Source organism: Ochotona princeps, chromosome 1 (genome assembly GCF_030435755.1).
Source record: "Ochotona princeps isolate mOchPri1 chromosome 1, mOchPri1.hap1, whole genome shotgun sequence".
In the NCBI taxonomy this organism is placed as follows: domain Eukaryota; kingdom Metazoa; phylum Chordata; class Mammalia; order Lagomorpha; family Ochotonidae; genus Ochotona; species Ochotona princeps.
The window spans coordinates 61,410,400-61,435,802 of record NC_080832.1 but is presented as its reverse complement, the minus strand read 5'-3'; the positions used below and the strand labels follow the sequence as shown (position 1 = coordinate 61,435,802).

The 25,403-nt window shown below is 45.4% G+C and overlaps 1 protein-coding gene across 1 annotated transcript in view; it reads right to left on the bottom strand.

Annotated features, from left to right (window-relative positions):
• Nucleotides 1-22,569, bottom strand: part of COQ3 (coenzyme Q3, methyltransferase) — a 39,094-nt gene extending 16,525 nt beyond the window's left edge. Inside the window, exons 1-2 of the mRNA XM_012925571.3 lie at nt 22,434-22,569; nt 31-148 (exon numbers count right to left, since the gene is read on the bottom strand). Coding sequence (XP_012781025.2) covers nt 31-148; nt 22,434-22,521 — 206 coding nt within the window. The 5' untranslated portion in view covers nt 22,522-22,569. The remainder of the gene's footprint in view (nt 1-30; nt 149-22,433) is intronic.
• Between the last annotated feature and the right edge of the window lie 2,834 nt (nt 22,570-25,403).

Genomic DNA, 25,403 nt, shown 5'->3' with positions numbered 1-25,403 from the left:
TGTAAATATTTGCCACAGTAATAAACTCACCTGGAACTGTTCCATCTATTTAAAGAGGAAAAGGCCATCCCATAGGATCTGAACGACACGGTACTGTAATTATTGAATATCCATGGTTTGATTTGCAGGGCCCAACTATGCTGATTCCCTAAATTAAAACCAAAATTAAAAATCTAGAGAAAAGTACTGCACAGTAAGAATCTCTGATATGCATGAAATTGTGAAGATTTTACTTATATGGCAATCATACATTATACCACAACTTACAAACATAGGCATTCTTTTACCTTAATTTTGGATTTTACTGAAAATATAAAGGTCTTGTATTTGCCACTAACTATTTAATCAGATATTCCTGAAATCACAATTAGCAAAAACAGATAACGCATATGTAAATGATTTAGATTTTACATCTCCATTATGATGCACAAAACTACAAAATATGACATTCAAATACAAACTATGTCACCTTTTAAAATAGGTTAATATTAATTCTGATGTTATTTGCCAAAACTAGCTCAAATTCTGCTACATGAAATGAATTTTTATATTCAGTCAACATCTTTTCTGAAGGAAAACAGATGTGTATTGAGACTTAAAAAGTTGGTAGAAAATGTAATTAAAAGATGTTATTTTGGGGCAAAAATATTTTTTTAATTATTTTTTAATAATCTTACTTGGTTGATTAGGGAACAAAGTGTCAAGGGCTACAGGGTCAAGTGGGTAATACCATTGTTTCCACATCAATATCATTTTACCCTGTATCTGGGGTCAGGGAAAAAACAAAGTGAAAAGCCCCACCCAACCTCCCACCCATCCCAGATCCCCAACGGGAGGTGCGCTCTGAGGGTCCTGCTCATACAGTTTTGATAGTTCATCAGTTCTGGATTGCTGCCAATCTCTCAGTTCCAATCGCAATGAACCCTATTCAGAATCCACTGGCTGACAGTCTCTTCATGGTTGGGGTTCTAAGATCAGCAGTTCAGTTGAAGGGATCCCCATAGAAACTTCATCTGAGATGATTCCAGGCCTGATTCTTGTGCGAGTTTGCTAGTACAGAGTCCAACACCGTCCGTCACACCAATCAGCTTATCCACTTGCTGGTCGCTGGGATTGCTGGGTTCATTCTGTTTCCAGCCCTGTCTTCCTCGTGAACCAACGGGTGTTGTAGTCCCGTTCAATCCTGCCCACTTCATACTCGGTCCTCAAGCAAACCGGTTGGAGCTGCAGCCTAGTTGGGGCGACTCCCCATAACCCCCACCAGCTCTGCCCCCTACCCTGGTTCCCATGCTTGCCAGTATGCACTGCAGGCTTGTCAAGTCTGTCCCACATCCCATTTAGCTCTTGCACATGTCGATGGGCACTGAAGCCCAGCTCAAGCCCACCAACCTACTATCCAGCCCACACACCTACTAGCAGGTGCCCTTCTGTACAGCCACCCCTGCCCCTGTCCTGGTGTTCGTGCTGTCCAATGAGAGTGGTAGCCCCGAAGGAGGTGCCCACTATTTCCCTTCTAGACCACACCCACTCCCAGATTATGCACGCTCCAGGTACTTCTGGCATTTGACTTGACAGAATTAGCTCCAAGTGCCAGCCTCTGCCAGCTAGTACTGTGGCTAGCCCAACCAACCCTCACCCACTCTAGTTTTTGCTTGCACCAGTCGGAACAGTCAGCCCACCGTGGCCCTTCCCTTATCTAGCCCACATGAGGCCCACATGTGTAACAGCCCTGCCTATTCTGATCTGCCCCCATCCCGACTCACGCTTTCCAATGGAAATAGTTGTCCAGCAGGGGAGCCCACATTCCCCTGTCAGCTTTGCCTCCTCCCCCTAATTATCACATGTGCTGTTTGGGCGCTGCAACCACATCTGTACGGCTCATCTCACCTTGGCATTCCTTATTGTGTACTAGTATGTGTCGCAACTGAATCTGGCTCGACCCACACTCTGTTCTGGTGCTCGGGCTCACCAGCAGGTGATGTGAACAGGTTCAGCCTGGTCTGCCCCCAATCCATGCCATATGTATACCAGGGGGATAATTTCCATAGCCTGTTCTGGGCTGTTTCCTATTGTGCCTCTTGCGCTTACCTGCAGGGACTGTGTCTTGCCAGAGGAGTTGCCCAGGCTCCTCCATCAGAAACTCTCCCTGTGCCAGGTTTCGTGCATACCAGTGGGTCCATGGGCCAGCCCTGTTCAGTTCACCTCCTGTCCTAGCAGGAACAGTGGTGTGTCCTGACTGTTCTTTAACCCAATCTGGTTCTTATTGTTGGATGTTTCAACCCAGCCATGGCTCTTCCATACCCCCATACAGCTTACACATGGTTCAGTAAGGGCTGAGACCTAGCCTAGTCTGTCACACGTTTCGCCTGGTCCTGCAGAGCACCAGATGGTGTTGGAGTCTGGCCCGGCTTGGTGCTTCCATTCCCAGTCCACACTCGTGCCAAGTGGGATTACACTCGTATCCTGATCGGAACGCAGCCCCATTTACAGCCCATGCGCTCATTGGTGGGAAAGTCAACCTAGCTATAGTATCCCCTTAGCTGCCCAACCGGGCCTATTCCCAGCCTTAGATCTCATGAAGGCCAGTGGTTGCTCTGATTCAACTTGGTAGAGCCCCTCTCTTGTCCTGTCCCCTAAGATGCTGTGGCTTAGCATCCCTGTCTTACGCAGATCAATAGGTGCAAGGACCTACTTGGCATGACCTATGGGGATTTCTGTTGTTTCTTGTGAGTTAAAGTTTATTCAGCCCTGCCCATTCTGTCCCCTTCCAGTGGCAGGACGGCCCACCCCACATCCTGTTAAAGGATGCACTTTCAGGTGCTGCTGCCTTGACCTGCCCTGACTGTTTTGGGTTCCTGCACCCGTGTGTGATGGCAGGTGGCATGGTCACATCTAGCTTAGTCCATCCCAACCCCAGCTTGCGAGCTAACCAGGGGAACTTGTATTTCCACAGGTTTGGAAACCCCATAGAGTCTACCCCCAGACCAAGTTCTCTCGCGTGCTGGATAGAGTCTTGACCCTGCTAAATGTGACCACTCCACCACTCCACCAAACAGTTGGGTAATGGTACCCATCACTGCCAAAGAGGCCCCCATCCATAGCATTGGTGTGGGTTGGTGTGTGACGATCAGTGATGTTCTAGGCAAACAGGCCATTTCTGTATTCCGAATTGGGTTGGTGTATGTGACTAACTGTAATTGTCTCCTGGGTACTTCCCTCCAAACCACCAGGTATCAGTCCCCACGCATGCCTAAAACTTCCATGACCCTGTCACTGGGAATCACCCAAGATTCACTACTCACCTACACTAAAATTGACTTGGTCATGGGTGTTCCCAGGCAGCAAACATATCTTTAAAAAACCCCAGAGTTTGCCGCTGGGTGGCCAGCAGGCAAAGCCTGGCACCACATGGTGCACTGGCCGCCCTGGGGGAGGCCGAGGACTCGTTCACTGCCTTGTGGCAGTGTCTTTGGCGTGAGGGGCAAAAATATTTTTAAATGATTTTTAATAACATATATTCTCTATGAACTTTTTTTATTTTGTTTTTTGGAATTTTTTTTCTTTTTTCTTTTTTGATTCTCTATGAACTTTTAAAAGACTATTAAAATCTCTAACATCCTAATATAAACACTTCCCAGTTTCTATATTCAAACTTACAGACATATGCTTTATGAAATAGCTTCTCTGCTACAGAATATTCAGTTATCCAATAAACATTTAGACAAAACAAACATCACAGCCAACTACTAAGAACAAAGAGGGGCACTGATCAAAGCAGACGAGACAATGCACCAAGCAGATGAAGCAATCATAAGTGTGTATTTATCAAACCTTTTAATTTTCAAACACATGAAGCCAAAACTGACAGAACTGCATTCACAAGAAAGCCAGAGGTAGCTCCTGGCTCGGCTCGGCTCGGCTATCGCCATTGCAGCTGTTTGGGGAGTGAACCAGCTGATAGAAGACCTTTCTCTTTGTCTCTCCTTCTTTCTATGTAAATCGGATCTACCTTTCCAATAAAATATACACATAACTTAAAAGAATACAACTTGGTACTGCCTCTCACACCAATATCTCATATGGTCACTGGTTAGAGTCCCATCTGCTCCACTTCTAATCCAGCTCCCTGCTTATTGGCCTGAGAAACGCAGCAGAAGATGACCCAAGTGACTGGGTTCCTGCCACCATTATGAGAGACCCAGAAGAAATTCCTGGCTCCTGGCATCAGCCTGGCCCAGCTTAGCTGTTGAAGTCACCTGTAGAGTAAACTATCAGATGGGAGATATCTCTGTTTCTCCTTCTCTCTGTAATTCTTCCTAATAAACAAGACAAATCTTTGAAAAATGAGAAAATTTGATGTGTAAAAAAAAACTATCAAGAAGAGGAGGACTAACCACGCTGGACAAGCAGATGAAGCTGTATGCATAAACTAGGGTTCCCCAATGTCCGCACATGTGAATGAGCTCATGTTGGGGCTGACGTGTAGTTCCATAAATGTGCTCATTTAACTCTTTACATATTTAATAATATTTCAGCTTGTAAAATTGATCCTTAACTTACATATAATCCAATTATAAGAAATTCCAAAACTAAAGAAAAAAGGGCTAATTTTTCAGTACAATAATTGTTGGTATTTTCAACTTCTGAAATAATAAAATCACTGTTAATTTAGTTTCATTGTAAACATATCACACTTATTTCAATAGGCTGCAAAAAAAGTGAGACATAGGGCCTGGCATGGTGGCTTAGTGGCTAAAGTCCTCACCTTGCACATGCCAGAATCCCATATGGGAGCCGGTTCTAATCCCAGCAGCCCCACTTCCCATCCAGCTCCCTGCTTGTGGCCTGGGAAAGCAGTGGAGGACTCAGCTCTGGCCACTGTAGCCACTTGGTGGAGTGAATCATCAGATGGAAGGTCTTCCTCTCGTCTCTCCCTCTCTCTATAATTCTGACTTTTCAATAAAAATAAATAAATCTTTTAAAAAATAAAATTTAAAAAGTGAGACATTATGTTCTTTCCTGGTTGATTCAACATAATAAAGACATTCTCCACAACTTGCTCCGTACGTTTAGGACTAAAATCCCAACAGCTATTTTTTTTTTTGTAGACATAGTTAAGCTTATTTTAAAGTTATATAGAAAGGCAAAAGAACTAGAATACTGAAAAGTAAAACACTTCAGTAATAATACCACCCAATTTTAGGACTTACTAAAGGATGGGCACTGTGATATAGCAGGCTAAGCCATCACTTGGAACACCCACATAACATATCAGAATAATGGTTTGAGTACCAGCTACCCTGCTTCTGATCCAGCTTTCTGCTAACGCTCCTGGGAGGCAGCATGTCATAGCCCAAACACTTGAACTCCTGCCATCCACATGGGAGACTCAGATGGAATTTCTGGTGCCTGGTTTCAACCTTTGCCTTACTCTAGTAGTTGCAGGCTTTTTGAGAGTGAATCAGCTGAAAGAAAATCTCTCTTTCACTTGTCCAATAAATAAATTTTACAATAACAAAAAGACTTACCACAGAAGTATAGCAATTAAGGCAGCGTGGTATTGGAGAAGGAAAAGACACACAGCCAAAGTGCAGAAATGGACCAATGAATTAGCACAACTAATTTTTTATAGATTCATTTTTATTTCTTTAACTTATTATTATCATTATCATCATTATATGACACAGTTCCATGGGCCCCTGGGATTTCCCTTATCCCCTCCCCAACTCCCCTCCCCTACAGAGTTCCCCTATATCATTACTAAAGTATAGTTCTTCATACACAGTCATATGTCCATTATTATGGGCATGGACAATGGCAGAGAGCCCAGCATCCTTTTATCATATAGTAAACAGTTTCATTGGGAGTCCATCTTTAGTCTGAAAGTAGAAATGCATACTGCATTGTATCGTTACATCTGGATATGTTAGTCCCCATTTCACAGTTACTGCACATCCCCTTAAATGAAAAGCCACACTACAAACTCAACAATAGGAAGAAAAATAGAAATTTACAATGCCATGAAGTTAAATAACATGTTATTAGATATGAGTCTCCATTACACAGCTACTATACATTCCCTTAAATGAAAAGCCACAAAACAAAATCAACAACAGAAAGAAAAAAATTAACAACACCATGAAGTTAAATAACATGCTACTGAATGACGAATGTGTTGCTGAAGAATTGAAAATCAAGAACCTTCTTGAAGAAAATGATGCTTTGGTGTGATCTATGACATAGTCACTGAAGAATTTAATCAGAAGAAAGTGTTTTGAAGAGATGAAACTAACAAAAATAAAAATCAAAATCCATGAGATACAGTTTCCACTGATTTTTGTTGGTGAAATGTGTCTCTTCTAGACAACAAATAGATGGGTTTTGTTTTTTAATCCAGTCTACTAATCTATGACGTTTGATTGATGAGTTTAACCTATTTGCATTAAAGGTTAATATGAATGGGTGGTAATTTGGTCCTGTCATTTTAGCAAAAAGTTGTTCATTGATTTGGTCTTCTGTTGTCATTTTACTGGAATGTTCTTCACATTTTCTTTTGGTTTCGGTGGGTGCTATTCCTCTTCTCTGTCAAGAGAATATCGTTAAGTATCTTTTATAGGACAGGTTTGAAAAAGCCAAATTCTTTTAACTCTCCTTTACTGTGGAAGAATTTAATTTCATTTTCAAAGACAAAAGAAAGCTTTGCTGGATATGTTATCCTGGGCTAACAATTTTTTTTGCTTTTAGAATCTGGAATATGTCACTCCATTCTCCTCTGGCCTGTAGAGTATCCTGTGAGAGGTCTCCTGTGAGTTTGGCATTCTTTTATGTCAGTTGATTTTTTTCATGATCACATTTAAGGTTCTTTTCCTTATGCTTGGTTGAAGAGAGCTTGATTATCATGTGTGTTGGGTGAAGATCACTTTTGATCAACCTTGTTGGGAGTTCTGTGCCCCTCCTGGATGTTGCTCCCCAAAAGTTTCTCCAGATTAGGGAAATTTCCCCTTATTATTTCATTGAACACACCTTTAATACCAGTTTCTCTTTCTGTATCTTATGGGTTTCCCATAACTCTTATATTAGACCTCTTAATAGTGTCTTTCTTTTTTTTTTTTTTTTTTTAAAGATTTATTCATTTTTATTACAGCCAGATATACACAGAGGAGGAGAGACAGAGAGGAAGATCTTCCATCCGATGATCCACTCCCCAAGTGAGCCGCAACGGGCCGATGCGCGCCGATCCGAAGCCGGGAACCTGGAACCTCTTCCAGGTCTCCCACGCGGGTGCAGTGTCCCAATGCATTGGGCCGTCCTCAACTGCTTTCCCAGGCCACAAGCAGGGAGCTGGATGGGAAGTGGAGCTGCCGGGATTAGAACCGGCGCCCATATGGGATCCCGGGGCTTTCAAGGCGAGGACTTTAGCCGCTAGACCACGCCACCGGGCCCTTAATAGTGTCTTTCAATACTTGAATATGTTTTTTAGCTTGACCGAGATCTGCTTTGAGCTTTTTTGTTTGTTTGTTCACCCCTGGTGACAGGAAATATCTTCCAACTCTGAGATTCTTTCTTCTGCTTGATTCATTTTGTTTTGGAGACTCTCCACTGTACTTGTAATTTGCTCCACTGTATTCTTCATTTGTAATGTATCAGCTTTCATTTGATTCATTTTCTGTGACATATTCCTTAAATTCCTTGAATGCCTGCTTTATGTGCTTCTTGCTGTTGATAAGAAGCGTGGTCACAAATGTTTTGAATTCTGTGTCTCCCATTTTCTCAATGTCTTCCTCAGTTAACTCTGAGGTTGGCAAAGGGTTTTGCTCCTTTGCAGGGGAGTCTTCATAATATTCATTTTACCTTTGTCTCTTCTTTTGCTCTTGGATATTGCACTTCTGGTTATCAGAATCTTCTTCGTGGGGAAGATTTCTAAGCTGTGTCACCCACAGGTCTGCACTTCAATTTTACTTATTGCAGTTGGTATACAGCTCTTTGTAGTTGCTTGTGCCACTCCCTCCAGCAAGTTCCAGGTCTGGGTTCTTATGTTAGATTTCCACCATGGTCTCTGTAGCCACAGCTCCTGGCTCACCAGTTTCTACCTCCTGTGACACTGTGCTGAGCTGCACCATTGTCTGTACAGACTTTTCCCCACTTCTGGTTGGATCAGGTCCCAGGATTAGGGAGACACCAGGAATCCTATATAGCTAGGTTGTTGTTGGTGATAATCTTGCAGGAACCTGTTGGCTGTTAGGTCTGAGGGCCACACGAACCTATTTTGACCCGTACGATGCCATAGTTGGTATTATTTTCCTGTGGGACCAGTGCAATCCACTGAGCTCAGTGCATTCTCGCGAGCTCAGCACATGCACAGCTCACTGTTGTCCCCTGCAGTCCTAAAACTTTTGCCACACTGTATAAAATGGCCCCTGTTGGGCCACTACTAGAGTTCTTGATCTGCTGGCCATAGATCTGAGGGCTACCCAGACCTGTTTTGGGTGGAACCTGTAGGATACCACGTTGTTGCAGTTCATTCAGTCAGAAATGAGTTCACTCTCAGCTCTGTGTATGCTCAGTCCTTTCCCTTGCCTTTGCCTCCTTATGCAAAATGGCGCCCAATTCGGTTCTAGGGGGCTGACTGGACTGTGAAATCCACCCTGTTCTTGAAGTACCCATTTGGGATCTGCCGCTCTGTCTCTGCTCCTGGTCAAATCAAACAAACTAGCAGGACGGACAATTCTTTGTCTGGGTTTAACTCCCAAGCTCCCATTGCAAGTCCCTTCCTGTCTGGTTGCTGGTGGAATTCTGGCTGCTGGTGGAGTTCAGATCACCATTTGCTGAATGCTGCTGGGATATCAGTCACTGCAACGCCAATCCGTTGTTTTCGCTGCTTTCCTGTGTCTGCCAGTCTCAGGTACCCCTCTGCTGATGTTCTGTCCTCTCCTATTTCTTGAAATGTACCATCTCTGCTTCATACTGGTTAATGTTTCTCCATCCGTTTAAACGTGTCCTTACCCTATTCTGCCATCATGATTCAAGGTTTATTTATTTTTATTGAAAGTCAGATATACAAAGAGGAGGAGAGTCAGGAAAATCTTTCATCCAATGAGTCAATCTCCAAGTGATTGCAATGGCTAGAGCTGAGTTGATCTGAAACCAAAGCCAGGAGCTTCTTCCAGGTTTCCCATGCAAGTGCAGGCTTCCCAGGCCTTTGGCCATCCTCGACTGCTTTTCCAGCCACAAACAGGAAGCTGGATGAGAAGCAGGGCTACCGGGATTAGAACCGGTGCCTATATGGGATCCCGGCACATGCAAGGCAAAGATTTTAGCCACTAGGCTACCACGCCAGGTCCTACCCAACTGGTTTTTGACAATGATACAAAATAATCATTCAATGAAGGAACAGTCTTTTCAATAAATCATGATGAAACAATTGAAGTAATAGATTAAAAAAAACTTACATATGTTTAACCAATAAGAGTAAGATCATTTTTGGATCCTTGGCTTACTATCTGGCTCCAGTAATTGAGTTCCTGCCACTTACATGGGAGACCATTGTTGAGTACACATCTCCTGGCTTTGCCCCAGACCATTCCACTGATTACATCATTATGGACATTCAGGGAATAAACCAGTGATGTGATCTCTCTCTCTCTTTTTCTCAGTGTGTGGGTATCACTGTGTCTCAAATAAAAAAGAAAACAAACAAAAAAAAGTAAAACCACAACTAAATCTCACATCTTACACAAAAATAGATCCCAATGGATCACTGATTGAAATGCAAAATGGAAAACTGTAAAACTTTTAGAAAGAAAAATCCTTACGACTTAAGAGTTAGGAACAGGGGCCAGAGTTGCAGCACAGCATGACAGCTGACACCTGCAATGCTGGCATCCAGCTCCCTGGTGCATTCTGGGAAAGACAGCAGAACGATGGCCCAAGGGCTTGGGCCCCTGCTACCTATGTGGGAGACCTGAAACAAGCTCCTGGCTCCCGGCTGCAGACCATGTGCTCCAGCCCCAGACACTGTGGTATCTGAAGAGTGAACCAGTGGATAGAAGGTCACTGGTTCTCTCTATCTATATAACTGTCATTTTCAAATGAATAAATGTTTTTTTTAAAGGATAGTTACAGAGTTCTTACACATGATACTAAATGTATAATCAATACAAGGAAAACACTGAATAAATGAGATTTAATCAAAATTTTAAACTGTGGTTTTACAAAAGGAGTTAAGAAGAATCACAAGTCACAGACTGGGGTGAAATAGTCCTACTTAAAGATACATATCTGGCAAAGAACTGGTAGCCAGAATACATACGGTACTTCTTTTTTTTTTAAAGACTTATTTTTAGGGCCCGGCGGCATGGCCTAGTAGCTAAAGTCTTCGCCTTGAATGCCCTGGGATCCCATATGGGCGCCGGTTCTAATCCCGGCAGCTCCACTTCCCATCCAGCTCCCTGCTTGTGGCCTGGGAAAGCAGTCGAGGACGGCCCAATGCATTGGGACCCTGCATCCGCGTGGGAGACCTGGAAGAGGTTTCAGGTTCCTGGCTTTGGATCGGCGCGCACCAGCCATTGCAGCTCACTTGGGGAGTGAATCATGGGATGGAAGATCTTCCTTTCTGTCCCTCCTCTCTGTATATCTGACTTTGTAATAAAAATACATAAATCTTCAAAAAAAAAAGACTTATTTTTATTTCAAAGGCAGATTTCACAGAAAGAGAAGGACAGACACAGAGAGATGTCTTTAATTCTCTGATTCACTCCCCCAGATGGCCACAAAGGCCAGAGCTGAGTCAATCCTAAATCAGCAGTCAGAAGCTTCTTCCGGTGGGACCAGGGACCCGAGTTATTTTTCACTACTTTTCTAGTCCATAAGCAGGAAAGTGGAATGGAAATAGAACAGCAGGCCAAGAGATATAGCTCAGGGATAGAGCATTTGACTGCGGAAACAGAACAGCCAGGACATGAACCAGCACCCATATGGGATGCCAACGTTTGTAGACAGAGCGTTAGCCTGAGAAGCCATCATGCTGGCCCCAGAGTACATAAGGTATTTCCTAAGCTGAACAGTAGAAAACAAAAATAATCTCCTCAATCAAGCAATCCAATGATAAAAATGTTTATGGATTTAAAATTATATATTAGAGACATGTACTTTAACAAAAAGATGAAGATATCAAAAGAATACTCAGAAACACATAAATGTGCAATATCACTGGCCATTATAGGGACATAAATGAAAGCCACAGTTCCACACACCTATCAAAATGACTGTTTAAAGTTTCAAAATCCTAATATTACCAAACACCTACCAGGATCTGAACCAATTAGATCTCCTCTATGAATATATCGCCAGTAGGAATATAAAATCACATAGCTACTATGGAAAGCAGCTTAATAGTAACCTAACAAAGTTGAATATACTTTTAGTATACAGCACAGCAAACTGTACTCCCTGAACACTGATCCGAAGTAGTGAAAGCTATATCCACACAAAACCTGTACATGAATGTCGCAGCAGCTTTATTTATAACAGCTCCAAACTGAAATCAACAAAAATACAATAGGTGAACAGTTAAACAGATTATGGTGTCTTCTTATCATGAAATAGTACTCAGAAACAAACAGGAATAAGCTATCCATATGTTCAACAATTTGGATGGATTTCAGGGGTGGTTATACTGAGCCAAAAATACTCAATCTGAAAAGACATAATATAGTACCATTCAACTTACATAATCTTTCTGAAATAGCAAAATCCTAATCACATGAAACAGATAGGTGATTGCCAAGGGTTAAAGCTGGGAGTCTGAATATAAAGCAGTAGCACTAGGAAGCTTCTTTGTGATCCTGCATCCTAAATGCAATGTTTATTAGAGACCTGTATCTGTGATAAGATTCAGGTTCACTCTCATGTTCCTTTCACACACACACACACACACACACACACACACACAAACACTGCATAATGACTGAAACATGCACTCCAAAGTCAGACTTGAGCCCAGCAATCTAGTTGGAGAGTTCTCCAAGAAACTCCACTTGGGGTGACCTCAGACTTGACTCTTCATGGATGCCACCTATTGCAGGGTCAGGTCTGGTCTGTTACCTGCACCAGCCAATGCACATACTGGTGGATGCAGCTGCCTGGTCAGTTCTGCCCCCAGCTCAATCTCTCACACAAACTGACAGGTGCTACGGTCTAGCTCAGCCCAGCCTGCCACAGGCCTGGTCCCCACGCACATTAGTGGGTACTGCAGCCTAGTCAAGGTGACTCCCAATAACTCCCACCAGGCCCATTCCCAGCCCTGGTCTTGCATGTGCTATGGCCTAGCCCTTCTGTCCTGCATCCTATCTGACTCTTATGCACATCCATGGGTGCTGCTGTTTAGCTCAGCCTGACCTGCCCCCTGATCCAGCCCACATGTTTGTCAATGGATGGGGCCACCTTGACCAGCCTGGCCTGTCCCCAGCCCTGACTCTCCTGTTTACCAGCAGAAGTGTCTACAGTTACCCTACCAGGCCCATTCTCAGCCCCAGATCTTGTGTCTGCTAGGGGGTACTACAGTTCAGCCTGACATGACATGCAAGCAGTTCTAGCATTTGCCAATGGTGCTGTGGCCTACTATGGCTGGCCTGTACCCATTTTGGCTCTCTCTCACACCAGTAAGTGCAGCATTCTAGTCCAGATGGCCTACCCCAGATCCAGCCCAAATGCTGGCTGAGGGATGCTGTAGCCCTGCCCGGCCAGCCTGCTCCCAATCCCAGCTTTCATACCCAAAGTGGAAGCAGTGGCCCAGCAGAAGAGTTTCTCATATTCGCCTACCGGGTTCACTCCCAGCACTCGGTCTTATGTGCCAGCAGGTACTATGGGCCAGTCTGAGATGGGCTGCCCCAGTCTTGATATTGACCAGCAGGTGATACAGCTTGTCTCAGCTTGGCCCATTCCCAGTCCCAGCTCTGGCCAGCAGTACAGCAGCCTAGCCCAGCTTGGCTCATTCTCATCTCCAGGTTCCGTGTGAACTGGTGGATGTTGTGGTCCAACCCAGCCTGGCCTGCACCCCATCACCCCATCCTAGCTCTCACTTGTGCCAGTGTGTGCTACAGAATGGCCCAGCCCAGTCTGCACCCAAACCCAATCCATGTGTATGCCAATGAATGCTGCAGCCTAGCCTGTTTTGGTCCATCCCCAACCCTAGCTCTTGTGCTCACCAGTGGGGCTTGCAGCCTAGCAGGGAATTTCCTGGAGTTCCCCTACCAAACCCACTCCCAGCCCCAGATCTTGCAAGCATCAGCAGATGCTGCTAATGAGACTGACATGGCTGATTCCCAGTCCTGATACTCACCAGTGGGTGCCGTGGTCTAGTCAGACTGGTCTGCACTCATTGCGGTTCTCATCAGACGCTGTTCTCATGTGAACTGGTGGGTACTGCAGCCTAGCATGACCTTTCCCACACTCATTCTGGTTCTCAAGAGTGCCACTGGTGCTGAAGCCTTGTCCAGTCTGGTACGCCAAAAGGCCCGGCTCTTGCATACACCACTGGGAGTTGCAGGCTAGCAGGGCAGTCCTCAGAGTTTCCCTACCACTCCCATTCCCAAACCTGGGTCTTGTACATGCAGGAAGGGCTTTGACCCAAGGCCTGGCCACAGTCTTAGCTCTCACTGGTGAGTGTTGCAGCCTAGCTCAGCTGGAAGCACCCCACATCCTGACCTGGCTCTCTCATGCACCAGCAGGCCTGGCCCAGCATGGCCTATCCCCAGACCAAGCCCACACAAGTGCTACAACCTTGCCTGGCCTGGACCACCCCCAGCCATGGTTCTTGCTTCCCCAGTGGAAGTTGCAGCCTAACTGGGGAGTTTCCCCAAGCTTCCCTACCAGACCTGCTCCCAGCCTAAGATCTCATGTGCATCAGCAGGTAGAGCAGCCCTGTTTGGCATAGTCTGACCTTAGTTCTGGCTTTTGCATGTTCTGGCAGGTGTTGCAGCTTGGCCCAGCCCAGCTACCTCCCATCCCTGGCCCCCACAAGTGTCAGTGAGACCCATAGTCCAGCTGGCTTAATCCATCATCACCCCAGCTCTCACACAAACCAGCAGATGCTGCAGTGATACAGATGTGAGCCCACAAGTCTCCCAAAGGATCTATCCCTAAACTGGGTTCTTTTGTGTTCTGGTAGTGCTGTGGCCCAGCCAGACATGGTCCACTCCCTGCCCCAGCACTTGTATTGCGACCTAACCCAATCAAGCATGCCCTTCAGCTCCAGCTGTTATTTGTGCCAGCAGGTGGAGGGTAATGTCACTTAGCACAGCCCAGGGCTCCTATATGGGTGAGCGCATTTGCCTGATCCAGACATGCCCTCAGGTTTCTCTCTAAATCACTCAGTCTGAGCTGTCCAGTCTGTGGGAGCCCCCAGAACTTAATCCTCCTATCACACATGCCCTCAGCTGCTCCCAGTCCAACATATCCCAAGACCCCCTTCCTCTGGCAACCTGAAGTCCCCTACCCCTGCCTGGGAGCTTGTATGGCATGTCTTCCTGGTCCACTGTACCCACCTTCCCTGCAGAACTATAAAAACAACAACAAAATAGGACAGGCAACTATGCCAACACCCTGGTATACTAACACAAATATGGCATTAACTAGGCCCAGAATGCCCACCAGCTATTGGCTGCTTTTCTGTCAGCACTGTAACACTTGTCTAGGTACAAGGCAACCTAGGCAGCTGTCTATAGCTGTGATTCTATAATCATTTTGAAGATTTGCTCATTTGAAAGGCTGAAACAGAGAAAGAGAGATGTGGAGAAATATCTTCCATCTGCTGGTTCTCTTCCCAAATGGCCCAATAGTCAGGAATGGGCTTGTTGAAAGCCAGGAGCCAGGACTTCAACCAGATCTTCATGTGGGAGGCAGCATCAAATACTTGCAGCATCATCTGCTGCCTGCCAGGTGCATCAGCAGGAAGGTGGATCAGAAGCACAGAGTAGCCAGAACTGGAAATGGCACTTCAATGTGAGATGTGGGTGTCCTAGGTGGCAGCTTAACTTAGTCTACCATTCTCTGTACAATTTCTACAACTTTTTTAAAAAGTTCCTTCCACTGGCACCTGGGTGGTCTCGGGGAGACTCAGGACTCTGGGGGCGGGGGTTCAGCAGAACAGAGCAGGCCACATGTGTTTGGGTCTCAGGTAGGTGGGTGGAGGGGAGGGGTTTAGGGCTCCAGGCCACCATGCTGATGTGGTGTGGGTAGACTGGGCTTGGGGACTCGTGAAGAGGCTTAAGTCCCGGATGGGAGGATGGATGAGGTTCCAGGCTGGGACATGTACCAGAGTACTGAATCTGGGGCCTCAGGTGGGTCCTGAGTGGGTAAGAAGGGCTTCCGGCCAGCATGCCACCCCACCATAAGACAAGGCAAGAGAATCCATGTGCTCATGCGTGTGGGGGCAATGGTCTGATCAGGGAAGGGGGTATAGGATGTGTGGGAGGGGGACCACTGAGGAAGTACATTACAGGTGAGGAATAGCTTCTGCTGACAAGGCCACTGTACCTGCAGGTAAACAAAGGGACTGAGACCCAGAGGTTTCAAGGAGGGAAACTGAAGGCTCATTCTGGGTCAGACCAATGCACCCGCCTATATGGGAGACCCAAGCTGGACTAGTGAGCATTGACAGTGCTGGGTGGAAACCTAGGGCTGAGAGGCCTACCTGGCAGGGCTGGACCCACAGTACCCATCTATGAGTGTCAGAGTAGGGGATGGGTCACATTAGGCTGGGCCATGACACTAACCAGCATGTGAAAGAACAAGGTCTGAGAGCAGATTTTGAGGGGAATATGTGGACCCACCCCTGTGGGGCTGCAGTATTTGCTGGTAAGCTCAAGAGCTCAGGGTGGTAACAGATCAAACTAGGCAAAACCATGGAAATCACCAACACTCAAGGGTACTGGGGTTGGGAACAGGCCAGGCTGGCCCAGACTACAACACCCTTATGAGCACCCAAGAATTGGGAGTGGGGCAGGCTGGGTCACAAAATCCACCAGCACACACAAAGGCTGAGACAGAGGGGGTGGACTGATGGTCTAGCATCCACTGGCACAAGTGAGATCTGGGTCTGGGAGCGGGCCTGGTGGGAGAACTTTGGGGAACTCCCCTGGCAGGCCAGAGCTCCCTGTGATGAGCACATGAGTCAGGGCTGGGTGTTGGTAAGGTCAGGCAAGGTTGCTCCACTTGTCAGCAGGTATGTGCTTGACTCTGGGTGGCAGACTGAGCATGGCCAGTTCAAATAGTAGTGCACCGGCATGTGCAGGAGTCAGGATGGGCTGTGGGCCATCCCGGGCTAGGCTGTCACACCTACCAGTTTGTATAAAAGCCAGGGATGGGATCAGGATAGGTCAGGTTAGGCTGCAGCACCCACCAGTGAGAACTGGAACTAGGGGCGGACCAGGCTAGGCTAACATCCAAAGGTAAAGGTCAAAACGGCGTATGGGCTATGTAGGCTGGATCAGAGCAACCACCAGCATGTGCATGATCTGTGGCTGGAAGCAGGCCTAGTTGGGGAGGTAGCGGGATGCCCCAGCTGGACTTAGGTTCCCACTAGTGAGTGCAAGAGCCAGAATAGGTGTGGTGAACTGGGCTGGACATGGCTAAAATATCCCTTGGCATGGGTGTGGACCGGAGTATATGAGACTGGGCTAAGCTCTAGCACCCACTGATGCTTGTGCGAGCCAGAGTGGCTATAGGCTGGGCTAGGTCTCTTCACCTTCTGAGCCATGCAAAAGCTGGTTCTAGGAGTGAGCCAGGCAGGACTGGGCTGTAGCACCTAAAGGTCAGAGCCAGAATGGACTTAAGCTGATCAGGCAAGGCCACTGTACCTGCTTGGATAGGAGGTAGACCAAGTTAGGCTGGGTCAAGAACCCACCAATGTACACAAGATGTTTGATTGGGAAGTGACTTGATAGAGGAGCTTAGGAAACTCCTCTGTCAGGAAGCAGTTCTTGCTGGTGAGTGCAAGAATCGAGGCTGGGAATAGCCTAAACCAGGCCAGGTTATAGTACCAGCCCATATACATGTGGCTCAAGTTTGGGGACAGACCAGGCTGAGGCTGAGCCAGGTTTCAGCACCTTTGGGAGAATGCCAAGGTAAGGCAGGCCATAGAAGACTGGCCCACAAAACCCACCAGCACAGGCAAGATCCTGGAGGTTGGGGGAAAAAGTGAGCCCAATAGGGGAGTTGTGGGGGATCCCATGCTGGGCCACTGCTCCTACTGGTGATCATGAAAGCTGGAACTTGGGAAAGACCAGCCTGGGCAGGGCTATATTACCCATTGGCCTGCATGTGAGCTGGGTTAGGGAGAGAGCCAGACTGGGCTAAGCGGTCAGCCAGGTTGGGCTAAGTGAACACTGGTGCATGCATGAGGCTGGTCAGGCTTTCCCACAGCATCAGCTGGCAAGTGCTGGAACAGAAGGGCAATCCTGTCAGACTAGACTGCAGCACCACCTGGAAAGTACAAGATCTGGGACTGGGAATAAGCCTAGTAGGGAAACTACAGGCACCTTTCAGCTGCAGATCCCACAGGTGGGCATAGGCATGGGAACCAGAGCTGGGGGGAGGCCTGCCTGGACAGGCGGTAGCACCCACTGGCGTAAGTATGGACTGGATAGTGGGGTCAATTGGCCTGAACTAGGCTGTAGCATTCTTTGATATATACTAGAACCAAATAAGATATGGGACAGACTGGACCAGTTTGTTGCACATACTGTCATGTGCATAAACTGAGGCTAGAAGCAGGCCTGATAGGGACTTGGGGGTCACTCCAAGTAGGCTGCAGCTCCCGCTGATGTGTGTGAGGGCTGAGCGTGTGGCAGGCAGGGTTGGGCTAAGCCATAGCATCCATTGGTTTGTATATGAGATGGGGGCAGAGACAGAACTGACCAGGCAACTGCAACCATTGTAGGCTGAAGTGGATGACAGACTGAACCAGACTCCACACTAGCTGGCACACACAGGAACTGCGTCTGTCACCTCTAACAAGGTTTCTTTGGTGGCTATTCCTCTGTTCCCACTCCACAATTAGACTATTGGTCTCAAAACTCCAACCACACGGAAAAAATCACAGGTCTGTGATCTGACTATGGAGTGCATGTGTCAGAACTGGGTCTCCTTGGTTGCTGAAACTGATGCAGTGGACGGCATGCCCAGATGCATATGTGGGACATGACAGATCACTAAGGCCCATAGAGAACATCTAGTACCATGGATGGCAGAAAAATTGGACAACTCTCCAGGCTACGTTTGGCAGCAACTATCTGGGCAGTTCTAACTATCTGGAGATTCTAAGGTAGCCTTTGTCAGACAACAGACCTTGGAAGGATCCTCAACCTTGGAACAACGAAATCAATATCTCAGAGCTATCGAAATCACTTAAGTAGTACTCATGGAACAAGCTCCACATCGGGAACCCAGGATGACATTGAGTGGTTTTGTCCCATCCCTGGGCACTAACGTGGTTAGGCTCCTGGGGGCAGCCCTCTCCCCTTCCTCCAGATACAGAAAGGGAAAAAACTGGAAACAATTGTCTCATCCACTTTTCCACATTCCTTAATCCTTCCCACTCCAATCAGTAATCCACGCGGCCATGCATCCTTCTCAACTCTGTAAACACCACCTAAAATAAAATAAAAATTTTCAAATAGTTTTTTAAAAATTAAAAATACAAAAGGTTGGTAGGCACTTGGTATGTGAGACAGCTCCTGACACTGCTTCCTACCGATGGCTACCTCAGGAGACAGTGGTGAAGATCAAAGACTTGGTACTTTGCCACCCTCCTCATTTTGGCCTCACTCAGACCCCTTACTTTGTCTGGCCTAGCCTTCACCATGGTGAGCAACTGAGGAGTGAACCAGCCAATGGAATGAATCTGTGGTTCTATCCAATAAATTGAAAATGCATAAACTAGAAGTAGAAACAAAAGGACAGAAGGGTACATACAAAGTACATTTACCAACCCTGATTATAACTAACCAGTTCCTCTTCTGTAGGCAATCTGTAACAAATTTGTATTAAAGCTGCCAGAGACATTTTATACACAATTGTTTCAGTGTATTAATTTGTCTCACTTTATCAAAAGGGTAGTAAAATATAGCTAGCTCACTTTGTTCTCCAGCATAATTTTCTTGAAGAATGTTTCATAAAATGGCATAAAGAGTTCCCTTTTAATTCTAAAGGCTGCCTCATAATCCATTGTGTGACATATCATAATGTATTTATGTAGTCATCCACTAATGGGTATTTTGGTTATTTCTAATTGTTTGCTATTTACAAAATCATCAGACTAAATTTTACACGCATGTTCACGTGTTTGAAGTACCCAGAGTAAAATCTCAAGAATCAGCTACACAATATATAGATTTTTAAGTTTATAGCTGTCACCCATAGATGTTGAACCAACTTACCAGTATATGGATAATGTGAGTATAATGGGTAATATGAGTGTATTTCTAAAATTTCTTTAAAAAGGAATAAGAAATAGTCTTAGTGCAAAAATAATTTGAAATGCATGTATTTTTCCAGAATACGCATTTTCCATGAATTTTTTAACCTCCTGGTGTATGAGACTGCTCTGACCTCCCCCCACACTGTCACCGATAGTGTGTCAATTTAGTATTTTGATCTTTGCTGACTGAACACATGAAAACAGCTAGCACCCGTCCTGAAACTTCATGATCATTGAAGATCATTATCTTCTCTTTTTGTTTTCTACTGTTCTGTTTCGTTTGTTTTAATAGATCCTTCGCTATCTGACCCAAATTCATTTCAATATTTTTTCAAAGTTCCTAGGCTTTTGATTATGCAATCAAGCATGGGTATCACAATTTATTTCTTTAATAATATCTAACTTTAGGGACAGGCACAAAGGCTCAGTGGCTAATCCTTGCCATGTAGGCACCAATTTTCCATATGGGTACTGGTTTGTGTTCTATCTGCTCTATTTCTCATCCAGCTAATTTCTTGCGGCCTAGGAGAGCAGTTGAGGACGCCCTGAAGACTTGGGACCCTGCACCCACATGGGAGACCCAAAAGAGGCTCTTAATTCCTGGCTTCGGATTTGCTAGGCTTCAGCTCTCGTGGGCACTTAGGTAGTGAATCAGCAGTTGGAAGATCTTTCTTTTTGTCTCTCTTCTCTGTAAATCTGCCTTTCCAATAAAAACAAATAAATCTTTAAAATAATATCTAACTTTGCCTACCTAAAGTTACAAAGAACGTGATTAAGGATACTTACAGTATTATGAGTATTACTCTGGAACTGAGCCTCTTGAGATTTTAACCTTCCCTTCCCTCTACTCAACGGCCACCCCTGATCTCCCACACATCTCCCCCACTTCTGGAAAACCTCAGTGATCGGTACTGCCAGAATTCTCAAAAGCTTGAAAAACCACCGCACCACGAGCGAAAGCTACTGAGTTTGTACTAATAAACACAGTGCTACTGGATCCCTTTTCTTCCTTGAATCTGTGAGCATTCTGGTGTTTGAGATTTTAAAGGAATGGCATTATTTTCCCCATTTAATTCATCCTAAAGTCATTTATCAACAGTTACCATGCTGATGGTGAACAACACAGGCAACAGATTATTTTGTCTTCGCCAATGGTTTATCTCCACCCATCCGTGGATTACTAAGGCGTCCCCTGGAGCCTGGATTTACCCGTCTCACTTTTCATCCAGCTGCTGTTATTTCTTAAACCTAAGTCAGATACTGCTTCTCCTTCAGCAACTTCCACTGTCCTCAGGACAAGGTCAACTTCAGGAACTGCACATGGCCATTCACCAGCTTCTCACCGTGTACCACACAGTTTACTTACTTAAAAAAGATTTATTTTTATTGGAAAAGCAGATTCACAGAGGAGAGACAGAAAGATCTCCCATCTAGCTAGTTCACTCCCCAAATGGCCTCAACAGACAAAGCTGAGCCAGTCTAAAACCAGGAATCAGGAGCTTCTTCCATGTCTCCCATGCAAGTGACGGTCCCAAAGCCTTGAGCTCTCTACTGCTTTCCCAGGCCACAAACAGGGAGCTGGATGGGAAGTGGAGTTGCAGGGACATGAACTGGAACCATATGGAATCCCCACACTTGGAGATAGAGAATTAGTCAATTAGGCCATCTCACCTTCCCTCCCTCTCATCCCACCTAATTATGTTTTAAGGAACATCCGATTTTTCCAACAAACTTCAGTCGAGAGTCCTAAGGTATCCTTTGGCCTCTCCAACTGCTTCTAAAATCAGCCAACTAGACAGTTCTCTAAATATCTCAAACAAGAAGTTCCCCTGTTCTACATATGAATTACATGCCATAAACTTTGGAAACAGCTCATATTGAATCTTTTCTAAAAACATATGTAAGTTGTTTTTTTTTTTAAACAAAACTACATAAAGGATGGTAGAAAATCAGCTGCTCCTCCATAGGCAATCACTGCTAAAGCTTTAGTTTAATCTGCCTATAGATGCACAAGTGTACTTCAAGGTCATTCATTGTATACACTGATTTGTAACTTGCTTTATTAAGCCGTCCTAACCATTTTGCAATGATAATATAAATAACTTTATCTTTTAATGACTTTTTTCACAAATGCCGACTGGTTAACTCTACAGGTGGCTGTTACATTGCTGTGCTTTGCACGTGACTTCCTGACCTTGACTCTGTACTGATATATAATAATACTGTATGTTAAAAGTGTTTTATGCTAAGGATGAACTTAACTTCCTAGTTAACACTGCCCGTTAAGACTGTCATCCACAAGCAGCAAGTGGAGTTGGTCATTCCCTACATTTATACAGTCTATTGGATTTACCTATTGATCAAAAAGCAGTATATGGGTAGGCCTTTAATAAGCCCAGAGTGTTAAGAGGCAAGTTGGGACGCTAACATCCCACAACGAGGTGCCTGGGTTCGATGCTCGGCTCCGGCTCCGGCTCCGGGTCCACCCCGTCAAGCGGCAGGGGATGACTCGAGGGGTTGGGTCCCTGCCCACCTAAGCCAGGGATTGACTTCCTGGCTCCCAGCCGGCCAGCAGGTAGGTGGGAAGTGAAACCACGGATAGGAGTACGATTTCCCTTAAATTCTTCTGAAAAGTCAAGACACGTGCGAACCAACCACAACTACTGCGCGGTGGAAAAAGCCAGGAGAGCGCGGGCGTTGTCTTCTCTCCCGCCCCGACCTTGCGACCAGCGCACACTCAAGGCGGGTGTCCGGTTCCCGGCGAGGGGAATCCACTAAATGACACAGAGGTGACTGCACCGACGCCTTCTTCCTGGCCAGGACCACTAATCCACAGTGTTTCCCAGGCGCCCGCGAAGCGCAGGAGGATAACCTCCACCAGAGGAGCCCACAGCGCCGAGTCGCGGCCCGCCGCGCCTGCGCAGAGCCGCCCACCGAGCGAAACCGCCACACTCACCCGCCCGGGAGAAGCCGTCCCGGAACCCGGACCGAGCGGCTCCTAAAAGACGAACCCCGGAGGCGCGCAGCCCGCCGACTCCCAGCATCGCGACGACGGAAGCCACCTCCTTTCCGGTTCCTCCCGCAAAAAAATCCCCAACAGTAAAGTTCCGGGACCCACGAACACCCTCTAGGGCCAACTTTCAGGACTGCATTAAGTGCTACCACACATTAGGCTATCGTAAAATAATCACGTTCACCGTGTAGCACATTGTGTATGCAACTAAAGTATAAATGATTCTGGATGTGTTGTTACAACTGTTCCTATATAGCGACCTCCAACTTTATGGTCAAAGTAGACATCCAGCCACTACTCTGTGCTCTGGTCTTTATTTTCGTGCAGCTGGATTTCAACAGATGTTTCCCCAAGGACATTTATATTCCTGCAAAAACAGTGATCCTAACGCTCAGACTCACAGAAGTGTGTTAAGAGTATTTTCCCTAACGGTAGAGCTATTTCCCCTTTCAAAGTATTCAAGTATGACAGAGGGCCAGAAATCCAAATTTAAAATTTATTTTTTGCAAGTTATCTGCTAACATCCTGGACAGGAGACTATATTACAGGAGACTGATAACAGTCCAGGAAAATTTCATTTACAGATGGAGTACTGATCAGTAAACTTTCATCCAGATGTACAAAATCCCATCTCCTTGAGTAAAAACAATGATTGAAGGCAAAATAGAACAAAAAAACCTCATTCTTCATTCTCAACAGGCAGGATCAAATACTTAGCATTCTTTGAATTGGTTAGTTTTACCACTCAGCAACAGTCCTTCACTTAGGGCTCCTTAGCTAACACAGTGACCTCCTAAGAATGGCTGCAGACAATTCTTAGCTGCTGCATCCTCATCAGAACTCTCTTTAGATACATGAACATCTCCAGAAAGTTCTGCGCAAAAGTAAATCCAGCATGTTGTATTTGCTGGAGTGACAGATCCAAGGAATAAAGTGTTACGGATTATTAAACAGCTCTTAGCTTTATTTAAATGCACTGTACTTTGTTCAATATGCTGCACCTTTCTGGGCTGTTCAGCTTTCCTGCTGTTTTCAGTTCAACAACAAAGGCCCAGAGGTATGCCTTAACATAGGAAGCAAACAGCTTTTAAATCCTCACAACCAGTTTGGCCTATAAATGTACAATTAATTTATAATACTTTCCTCTACTAAAATCAACAAAAATCTTTTCCAACAATCCTCACACCTAAGTCACAGTAGTGCTGACTGGAATGCAGTATATGAACGGTTGTTTCTCACTTCCCACACTACATGGCTTAGTAGTCTACGTATTCATTTTTCTCTAAAACTGGCACATATTTAACAACTGTTTCATATATAGTATTCATCTAAGAGTAAAGCACTCCCAGCTGATTTTCATCCCTTTGAAATGGTTCATACACTTGAAGTACAACTCAGTTTTTCATTTATTCAAAAATTCTACAAAAATTCACTTACAGCTCAACTGGATTGGGCTCTGCCTGCAAACGGCGGCATCCCCTACGCACAGACTCATCTCCTGGCTGCTCTGCTGCCGTGTTCATGTGCCTAAGAAAGCAGCAGAGGATGGCTCAAACCTCTGGGCCCGCACCCATGTGAGCGACCTGGAGGAAGCTCCCAGGCTCCTGGTTTCAGATTGGCTCAGCTCCAGCTGTTGTAGGCATTTGGGAAGTGAACCAGTGGATGGAAGATCTCGTCTCTCCTCTCCCTGGAAAACTGCCTTTCATATAAAAACAAATAAATCTCTAAAAAAAAAGTCACAAAACTGATCACTTAAAATTTCTGGGGTCCAGCAAGGTAGCCTCACAGTTAAAGTCCTCGCCTTGCACGCACCAGGATTCCATATGGGTGCCGGTTCTAATCCCAGTGGCCTGCTTCCCATTCAGCTTCCTGCTTGCGGCCTGGGAAAGCAGTCAAGGATGTCCCAAAGCCTTGGGTTTCTGCACCGCGTGTGAGACCCAGAAGAGGCTCTTGGCTCCTGGCTTTGGATAGGCAAAGCTCTGGCCGTTGCAGCAGCATGGGCAGTGAATCAACAGACAGAAGATCTTCCTGACTCTCCTCCTCTCTGTGTATCTGACTTTCCAATAAAAATAAAAATAATTTTATCAACTAACATTCATATAATGTGACAGATATAACTAAATTTTTGTTTATATGAAAATTTTATGGATGATATCTGATAACATTTAGGGTTTAAATACAAGAGTACTTCAGAAAGTTCACAGGAAATGGAAACTTCAAAAGTTTATTTTGTTGTCATAAAAAAATGAAATCCATGCATATATATAATTTGTATGTGACTAATAAAAATGATTTTCTTCCTTAGACTATGGACATTACAACCAAATTCTACCTGAAACTGAACTGCTTAACGGCTGGGAGTACCCAAGATCTAACAAATGATCTGTAACTGCTTCACACAGTTGAAGAAAATGCAGTCCATAGTGATTTAGCAATTCGCCTAAAAAGCAGCAGAATTAGGTCAATCCAAAGTCTCTAATATTTCAATTAAACTGTAATACATTTTACAAACTTCAATAAACGAAAGTGTATTTTCATTTATATTGTTATGTATGAGAAGAAAAATTCAATTTAAATATAGAAACCTACCAGAAGCCAGTATATAGGAACTTTGGATCTAACATAACTCCTACGTTAAAAAAAAATAACACCTCAGTGCCATGTAAAGGCTCAGTATCAAATCCTTGCCTGGCATGTGCCAGGATCCCACACAGCACCTATTCATGTCCAGGTGCTCCATTTCCCATCCAGCCCCCTGCTTGTGGCCTGAGAAAGCAGTCGAGGACGGCCCAAAGCCTTGGGAACCTACACCCACATAGAAGACCTCGAAGAATCTCCTGACTTCAGATCGGCTCAGCTCTGCCGTTAGAACCACTTGAGGAGTGAACCAGTGGATGTAAGATCTTTCCCTCC